We start from the raw sequence: 9,640 nt of genomic DNA on the forward strand, positions 1-9,640 counted from the left end.
ATTTTGAGGATTTATCTTTCTGTTTTTTGTTTTTCTTAACTGGATCTCTCTGTCTCAACCATAAAACCTCGAAAATTCCAGATACACCCATCTTAACAATCTGTTGTTTAAGACAACTAATCTGAAGTACAATGAGCTTGGATATTGAGCTTTTTGAATAAATGTTTAGTGAGTATTTTCTAATAATAAACATGTATTTTTACAATAATTATGTTTCACACATTTTTAAATAAACCGTTTATAAAGCTCAACTTTGACTAAGTTGTTTTTAGGGAGATAAAAATAGCCGCTTACTATTTTATGCACCCAGTGGAGCTGGGGTAAAATGAGTACATTCCTGTTTTGGAGGAGAATCAATCACCAAACTGCTCGTTATGTAACGTTAAGACTGATGCCAGATTTTTACACCAGTTGTGAGTTTGCCAGCGCGATAAAAACAAAGTCTGAAATGAAAACAGAGTCAAAACCTACCCCTGTTTCTGTGTCTAGAAAAGAAAGGAGCAGCATCGATACCTGTCAATGACTTGAAGGTCATTCTGAATCTGGCCAGGGAGAATTATCTGAAGAAGGCTGACTCCACTCTGCCCACTGCTGCTGCCTGTCTGACAGACAATCAGCCCTCAAAAAGCTCAGGTATGTACTAAGAAAACAAGACAATATTGTGTTTGGGGGTTTTTTCCACTCTTTGCACAGCTATAGTGTGCTGGTCAAGTTTTCTTATATGCGCACAATTAAACACATACAGTACAATGCACATGCCACTTCTTCTACACCATCCCCTCATGTGAAATTCTCTGTTTGAATCCAGCTTCAGTGATGAATATAGCTCGAGTTTGCTGAGCCGGTGTTAAAACTCGTAGAAGGAACAACACTGATGCTGGTTCAAACATTTACTATAATGGCACGAACTGTTCCTCTGAGATCATCAATATTCACTACATGTGCTTTTATAAGACGACATTTCTCGGAAATAACACAAGCTGATAATTTGCAAATAAAGTGTTAGCAATAAAGCAAATTCTAGCTTGCAGCTACAGCTACGTGCGCACAGCGCTGGTTTTAAATATATAGCTGTGGGGCTAATAGAGCCACATGTGAAGCAGTTTTTAGGTCATAAATGTGGCAATATTATTTTGGAATTATGTTTACTGTCTCTGCACAGCATCTTTTTATTATTAGATTTTATATTTATCCATAATTGTATATTAACTCATTAGGCTAAACATCAATAGAAGACCATCTTTGCAGCAGAACTGCCACTACTTCATTAAAACAGCATGGCCTTCATATTAAAGTGTATTTTCTGAATTTGATATTTTACCATATATTTCACTTTAGTGCGGGTTGGGGAACTCAAGGCCTCAAGGACTGTGTCCTGCAGGTTTTAGATATCACCTGGCTCAACACACCTGAATCAAATGATTAGCTCATTACCAGGCCTCTGGAGAACTTCAAGACACGCTAACGATGTAATTTAGCCATTTAAATCAGCTGTGTTGGATCAAGGACACATTTAAAACCTGGACACCGGCCCTTGAGGAGTTCCCCCACCCCTGCTTTAGTGGTCCTGGGAATTGCACAGACATAATCTTGAATTTTGTTAAGTGGAACCAGGAAGGTTCAGAATCACAAGAGATGATATGGTGGTGGTGTAGACAGTCTTAAGTGCAATTCACTCTGTTTTGCTTGTGATCCTTATTTTTTGGGGATAGGAATGTCCTTTCCTTCAATCCATTAGATACGTCTGCTCTGTTTGTGTGTCTACATCGCCTAAAGGAGTGAATGACTTTGTGTGGGTTGTCAAAGTGCTACCAGAAGGCTTAGGTTTATACATACAACACACTTAGGCTATCACTTTGCATGAAACACCCGTATCTCGTCAGAGAACCTGCTGTATCCACATGTATCACATTTCTGTCCGTCTTGATATAACATGCAGTCCTGTCCGCACAGAAAAAAGCTGAGCTGCTTTTATTTTGGATCCTCAGAACTGATCTGTTCCGAGACCCGACTGCCAAGAGTTTAGTGTGTTAACTAGCATCAAATGAAAGTTTACTTATCATATCCAGTCCATTGTGTATTTAGTGACAAAGGGCACTGTAGGTTTAATTATTAATGTTGTAAAAGCTGATGATTTTGGAGAACGCTTATGTTATGTAGTTAGTTCATCTAATATACCCTTTATTAGGTTAATGCAAACATCTAATCAGCGGCAGCAATTCACTGCAGTCATGCACTAAGCAAAACATACAGGTCAAGATAAACTGATGACGTTTAAACTGAGCATCAGAATGAGGGGGAAAGGTGATTTAAGTGACTTTGAAAGCGGTATTAGTTGGTGTCCGATAGGCTGGTCTGAGTATTTCTGAATCGCTGACATGCTCGGATTTTCCAACACAAACATTTGCATCATGTATGTGTAGCTGATAAACTTGCAGTAACTGTCTGGTCTGTGAGGAATGTTTCCAGCACCTTGTTGAATCTATGCCAGGAAGAATTAAAGCATTTCTGAAAGCAAAAGGGAGTCCAACCCCATTCTAGCATCCTAATACCTGATAAAGTGGCTGGTGAGTGTATAAACGCCTGTGTAATGTTACTGATTTGTTTTTTCCTGCAACGCCAACTTTATTCTCTATTAAGAGCAGTGAATGCTCATTCATCAACATTTGAAAGTGATGGATAACGCCTGCTTCTTACTACTGTGTGCTCTCACTTCTGGGTTGAGCAGAGACAAACACTTCTATAGCATCTGATTCCAAGTCTAGCAGCTGACCTCTATTCAAATCTTGCTGGTAAAGTAGGAGAAGCGTGTACCTTTGTGTCCATTATTGTGTGCCATAAAACCACTCTTAAAAATAATCTTAAAACGCCTCCCTAATGATGGATGTTTTCAATTGAATTGATGTAAACAGGATGGCTTGTTGTGTTCGTTTTAGGTTTTCAGATCATTTCTCAGCTGCCGTCTGACTGGCCTGAGAGAAGTGTCCTGCACAATGTGGAAAACTTGCAGAAGAGACGCCAGAAGAGAAGGTATAAGGGATGGGATCTCCGTATATGGCTCACTCTGAACTGTTAAAATGTCTGATCTTCTCATTTTATTATGTTCTGTTGACTGTGCCTTAGATTTGGTCTGTTAGGTCCAGGCTCTAGTGACAGTCTGCTGGGTCCTAAAGATGGCCAGAGAGGCTCTTCTACTTTACTTGATGCCAAAGAACTTCTGAAACACTTCACGTCTGATGGTCTGCCTGCGGGGGAGCTACAGCCGCTGGCCATTAACAGAGGGTGGGATCATTTTTCAGATTTCAAATAGCACCTCACCAGTTTCACTGCACTAAGCTGTTAAATTCATAAATATGAACACACTATAGTTTTTGTTTCTTTGGCAGATTTTCAGATTTACAGCTGAAACACATACACGCACTGTAGCCTGGCATCTGCTCCAGTTATATGTATTTATTCCTGGGATGGATCTACATGACACACACTAAACGAAGCCATAATTAGGATTTGATTATAATCATTAACCTTCTACAGTGAGCTTACAACCCTTGGAGGAAGATTATTGAGCTGAGTTAAAAAATACTGGAGCAGTAAGGAGTTAGTGTTAATAAAGGCTGTCAGACCAAACTGTGTGTAGAGAGGCAGACTTGTTCATGTGGTTTAATGAAGACGATATTAAATTGAGAAGCAAGACAAATAACAGTTTATCTCTCTTTTTGTCTTTCTGACTATGACTCGCATTCATGCTCTTTGCTTTTTTTTCCAGTAACAATGCCTTCCAGTTGTCACAAGACCTTTCTCCCAGGAGAGTCAGCAAACTGCCTTTCAGCAAAGCCTCAGCCTCCCATTATCACGGCATAGAGTAAGTTTCTCTAAAGTATATTGACTGTTCAGCTATTTTAAAACTGTGAACGCTTCTTTTTATGAGATTTACTTTTTATAAATAATTTTTTTCTTCGTGTAGGTTCTGTCTGGATAACCAGCGGTCTTTAGATCGAGACCAGGCCTTTGTACGGCTCCAATCTCGTCTGATTCGGTATGAGACCCAAACCACCTGCTCCAAGGAACCGTGCGCCCTCCCCTTTGCCCTCAGCCCCGCTCCCTCACCAGCTGTGATGTCAGAACCAGGAAGCGTGCCTGATGGCGAGACTCTGCAGAACAATGATGTAGCACGACTCAAGCGCAGGTCCTGGGAAGCAGACATTGTTGGAGGCTATCCTCACAAGAGGTATGATGATATATGTCCCTCCTGGTTTGCAGCTACGTGGTGATATTATAAAATTAAGGATGGATGGCGAGGAGCTTTAAAGAGTTTTTATCCATCTGTCTGATTGATCCAGGCTGGCAAAGTCCGAGAGCAGTGACTCCCTCTGTTCTCAGAGTAGCAGCAGCAGCGGGACACATCCTGCCATTAGGTCTCTACGACGACAACCAAGCAGGTCGCAGTCCACCTCCTCTGTAAACAGTTCCTCCTCTTCAGCCACAAGACCGACATCAGGTAAAGCGAAAAAAGTGACTCTCGCATGGGAGGGAACACTTGGGACTGTGTTAGGATCAGATGAGTCGGTTAAATTAACATTCAGTGTCGCCTACTAATCGGAAGGTCGGTGGTTTGATCTCTGGCTTCTCCAACCTGCGTGCTTTTCCCAGTGTTCTTGGCCAAGATCCTGAACCCTGAGTTGCCCCTGATGGAATATGCGTTTAAATATGCTTAGCCATAGGAAAAAAGCACTTGTATGAAGGAGACTAACAAGAAAACACTTTGTGTTATATAAGTACCAGTCCATTTATGTTAATATTAGCAGTGTTGCTCTTGCTCATGGAAAGAAGATCCGGCTAAAAGTGACCACACCTGTAAAAGATCTTAACTTTTTAGATCTAATGTTATCTAAGACTTATTGGCCCAGCAAACTTACATGGCTGTTTAAACTTTTTTCTAACCTGTGCTTTGGTTACTGTTGGATAATGTTATTGTGGGAATTATACATAGCTGTAAAGGTGGGTTAATGTGGTAGGGCTCTAGCAAATTAATAGAATTAATAGAATCAGTTTATTTACTGTGCTGTATGGTAGCACTTCATCTTTATTATCTATGTGCATACTTGTTTCTTTCATTCACTTTATAGTTTTGTATTTTCTAATTGGTTTTTTTTTATTTCATTTGATTTTATTGTTCGAAAATGTTAAGTTTTAGTGTAGTTTTTGATAGTTTGTGTTAATTTTAGTTTTTGTAATTATTATTTAAGTTATTATGTTTTATTAGTATGCGAAGGGCATACGTCAGAGACCAAATATAGGAACATCAGTACAGGTGATACAATAAAAACACAGAGGTTCTTAAAAGCAGTTGACTCACAGTGTTGTAGACGTCCAAGGTTTTAATAAACACATCCATCAATGCCTCATCAGGTAAGCTGTAATAAAAGTTTTAGTAAACTAAGAGATACCAAAACTAAGGATATTTCCTGTATATTTTTATTTTCTTTAGGTTCACAAAATCGCTTATTAATTTTAATTTTTTTTCACAAGTCAAATTTTCTTTGCAGTTAATTAAATAAATTTTTTAACATATAGTTTAAGTTAACTATATTGGTTCAACAGGTTCCTATACCTGTTGTTCTTTGTTATTGACTTATTTCCTCTATTTTATTTTCACTATATGACTTTTACTGTGTTGACTTTAGCGCCTTATTGTTTAATAATTTCTCTTATTTGCACTTCTTTTCAGGCTTGGCGACTCTCGCTTGTGTTGACAGACCTAAATGTCAACAGCAGAAGACGCATCAAGGACACAGCGAGGACAAACTTGCCAAAGAGTCACGCTCCCAGAAACATAACAGGGTGAGAGGATTTGTGCATCTTATTTTTATTCTTATAAAACAATAAAATATATATTTACTTTTACATTTTTTTAAACAGAATATTTCTTAAAGCATTTGTGCTAATAATGATGACAAAAAAATGATGTAACCCAGACAGGAAATGTAACCATAGACTTGTTTGTGCATTTCAAGTCTGCTGCCAAGTTTTAATGAGCAGAGCTTACCTTAATAAGCCGCAATTTTCCTGTAATATCGACTCATTTAGCAATAAACCCATTTTTTTTACTTGTACAAAAATCTTAAGTAAATATGCAATTCGCCTAATTGCCACCTGGCCTACACAGATGGTGATAGATAAACACACGACAAACTGGGAGAGTTTTTCTACTACAGAGGAGAACTGTGCAGCAGCTCTAGCCGAGATAAATGTGTAATATTTTCCATGCAATCATTGTGAATGTGTGGGCTGCATCACAATGTTGCGGCAGAACCACTTTAACAACAATACTGTTATCGTATCACCTGCTGCCTACATTTTCACACACACACACACACACACACACACACACACACACAGACACATTTTTCTCTCTCATCTTTTACTTCTATGTGCAGCATGCAGACACCATAACACATTAATGGACACATGCACATATACAATTGAACACGCACACCTACCTCTTCCCAGTTTAGTTTGTTCCACCTACAGCAAGCAATCTGACCTTGACTTGTTCTAATTCTGATTACTATGCAAACACACTTATCATCCAAACCCAAGCATAGGAAAGAACAGTTGGTCCTATTGAAAAATAATGATAGCAGTTTATTCAGGACAGAGATTAAAAGCTGTCTTTCTACTCCTCTCGTGAGACTGAATGGTACCAATGATTTCTCACAATAATTTATGGTGTTTACTCAGAACAGTTGTTGTGACAAGATTAAAGGCAGGATCTGTTTGTTTCATTTTTTTTTTCTTCATCCTGTCGCAATTAGCGGTGAAATATTTGTATGTTTGCTCCTCCATGCTGCGAATGTAAAATCGTGCGTTTTCATGTAAGGACGTCCCCCAAAGTCGAGACATTTTGACATCCCTCGGTTTTCTAAAAAGGGAGCTGTGCTAAATTTAGTTTCTCTGAACCAGGCTTGCGTTAGGTGGTTAGGGAATAAACAGAACTAGATTTAATGTTTTTGCTTGTACTAATACAAAAGTGTGTCTATCTTGTCTGTCTGTGTCCTCAGATGTTGCAGGAGGTAGTAGCTAAAACACTCAAACACCATGGGATCACTGCTGAGCATGATTGCTTTGAGGCTTGCAGCAAAAGACTGTTTGATATCTCGAAATTTTATCTCAAGGTTTGTCTTTTTACTGCCCTCTCAGAGTCAGTGTTGTGCTTTTGTTTGACACTTTCATTATTTGTATTACTCTATGATTCCAGGACTTGTGTTTTGTTTTGTATCCTTCTGTATCCTTCTTACTATGCCAGCAACTGGAACCTTTAAAAAAAGCCTTTTTTCCCACTACTCACTTTTTAATTTCTTTGTGCTTCCTTGTGTTTCTTAATCATCTGGTTTTGTTTCACAGTGTACTCAGATCCTTTACTTAAATAGCTATAAATCGATGTTAATTTCAAGATTTTCTGCCTTTTTCTAAGACACTACAGGGAACCTAAGTTTACAGTGCTGTGTAAAAGTCTCGAGCTGCCAGTTTTTCTTAAAGCAATAATTCTCCAGGCTTTCAAAGGTTTTCTTTCGCCATTTGGCTGCTTTTTCACTCACTTTCAGTCCAGTGCTTTCTGATGATTTTCAGAGGAATGTTTTTTGTTTGTTAAGCCACTTCACACTGACCTATGAATCATTCAAGCGTCAAAGAAAATCCCCTGACTTGATGGATGAACAAGTGTTGTCTACATATAACAGAAAACTTGACAAAGAATCAATTTTAAATTGTATTTTTAAATACTTTGTTACTAGCAGCCTGTCACAAACACGTAATGTGTTCCCATTTCTTTACTTGAATCTAAAAAAAGAGCAAAATGCCAAAGAGAGCACAGTTTGACAGGCATAAAATATTATTTTTGCACTAACAAGCTGATTCCTAAAGAGCTATTGGCTGAAAATATGGCATATCTCGACATGTCTTACTGTCCTTTAAAAAACCTGAGGAAACTTAGCAAGTGGAGTACAAAAGAAGAGACCTAAAACAGGTTCTCCAAGACATCTCATTAAGAAACAAGAAACGAATCCAGAAAAGACCTAACAGATGCATCTGGCCCTTCAGTTGATCCATCTACTGTTCACTGAAGCCTCATCAGAAATGGTCTCAGTGGAAGGCTGCCTGTCGAGAAAGCCATTCATAACAAAGGGAGAAAAGGCTGAGGTATTCCAAATCACACAAGAACAGGACTGAAAATCAGTGGCAACGGAGTGAAGAATCCAAACTAGACATTTTGGGTCAATTCATCTACAAATATGTACAGAGGAGGTCAGGAGAGAGATCCAAAAGTGAGTGTTTACAGCACAGAGAAAGCTCTGTCATGGTTTGAGGCTACATTTCAGCCAGTGGTGTTGGAGATCCTATCAAAATTAATGGTATTATGAACTCAGAAAAATACAGCTTTTAATCCACCAGCTGGAAATGATCTGATACTGAGCTTTGTTGATGTTTGTTCCCAGGATCTGAAGACATCTCGGGGTCTGCATGATGAGATGAGGAAGGCAGCAAGCAGCAATGTTAAGCAGGTAATGCTACAAACATTAGCGTCTCTCTGGTTTAGTTTTTCAAGTCACACATTTATAATCACATTTTTCTGTTGCAGGTCATTGATTGGGTATTGGAGAAGACCTCAAAACAATAAAGATGATAACAAATCAGGTTGGTTAGAGGAATTTGGCTCAAAACGTCAATTTTCTGTGGTGTCTTTGTTTTTGTTTTTTTAAACATTCATGACAACATTTGGACTTTCTAAGCCTTTCCAAATTGGTTCTCTAATTGTTACATTAAGTCTGTTTTAATCAACTTAATCCTTTATTTAATTTGGTTTTCCTTCATTTTTCAGGATCCCCTATAGCAGCCTGTCGTTTTAAGCTTTTGTTTGTGCCTGGTTTTGTGCTCATCCACCCTCATATACTCCTGCTGCTCCAGAGCCAAGAACAGAAAAACACTCATATCTACATACACTCTGCTCCTCCTGCCGAGAAGCCCCAAGGGCTTTGGATGCTGGCTTCAGGATGAAGATGTCTTTTCTCTGTAGCAGTTTTCTAACCCCCACTACTTATTTTATTCTAAATTACTGTCATTGTTAGGTTGTTAATTTGCCTTTATGAATGTACAGATGTTTTTGTTTTGTATTTTCCTGTTTATCACAATAAATGCATGTGGGAGCACTTTAACCCCCAGGAAAGACACTGTGTCTGTGTGAAAACTATACAATAAGCTTTGCAGTTGGTGTTGTCTTCCAAAAACAGATGATGATGATGATGATGTCCCATTCTGGATGGTAGCTGTTGTGCAGACGATGAAAACAAAGCCAACAGCAGTGCAGCAAAATATGCTTTGCTAATTATAACTGACGGTCCAGCTTGTCGTAGTTTGGTTTGATTTCAAACACATCAGGAACATACTGCTATAATTTCACCATCCTTATAAAGAAAACTACTCACAGCCAGCTTTTCACAACTGGTACCACAATTACTTTTTTTCCCCCCAAAGAGAAGCTGACCGCAGGTTTCTGATTCCCAAATTAACATGCAAAACAGCTTTTTCTGTGATGATTTTTGTCTGGGTATTACTTTATCTGGTGGAACAAGATGACTATACA

General features: G+C 38.7%; 1 protein-coding gene across 1 annotated transcript in view; it reads left to right on the forward strand.

Annotated features, from left to right (window-relative positions):
• mtbp (MDM2 binding protein) overlaps positions 1 to 9,223 on the forward strand; it is a 45,481-nt gene extending 36,258 nt beyond the window's left edge. Inside the window, exons 14-24 of the mRNA XM_080896977.1 lie at positions 490 to 633; positions 2,937 to 3,030; positions 3,124 to 3,282; positions 3,767 to 3,862; positions 3,965 to 4,228; positions 4,341 to 4,498; positions 5,729 to 5,841; positions 7,062 to 7,175; positions 8,496 to 8,561; positions 8,639 to 8,694; positions 8,879 to 9,223. Coding sequence (XP_080753103.1) covers positions 490 to 633; positions 2,937 to 3,030; positions 3,124 to 3,282; positions 3,767 to 3,862; positions 3,965 to 4,228; positions 4,341 to 4,498; positions 5,729 to 5,841; positions 7,062 to 7,175; positions 8,496 to 8,561; positions 8,639 to 8,677 — 1,247 coding nt within the window. The 3' untranslated portion in view covers positions 8,678 to 8,694; positions 8,879 to 9,223. The remainder of the gene's footprint in view (positions 1 to 489; positions 634 to 2,936; positions 3,031 to 3,123; positions 3,283 to 3,766; positions 3,863 to 3,964; positions 4,229 to 4,340; positions 4,499 to 5,728; positions 5,842 to 7,061; positions 7,176 to 8,495; positions 8,562 to 8,638; positions 8,695 to 8,878) is intronic.
• The last annotated feature ends 417 nt before the right edge of the window (positions 9,224 to 9,640 follow it).

Source organism: Rhamphochromis sp. 'chilingali' (genome assembly GCF_963969265.1).
Source record: "Rhamphochromis sp. 'chilingali' genome assembly, chromosome: 11".
NCBI classification, from domain to species: Eukaryota; Metazoa; Chordata; class Actinopteri; order Cichliformes; family Cichlidae; genus Rhamphochromis; species Rhamphochromis sp. 'chilingali'.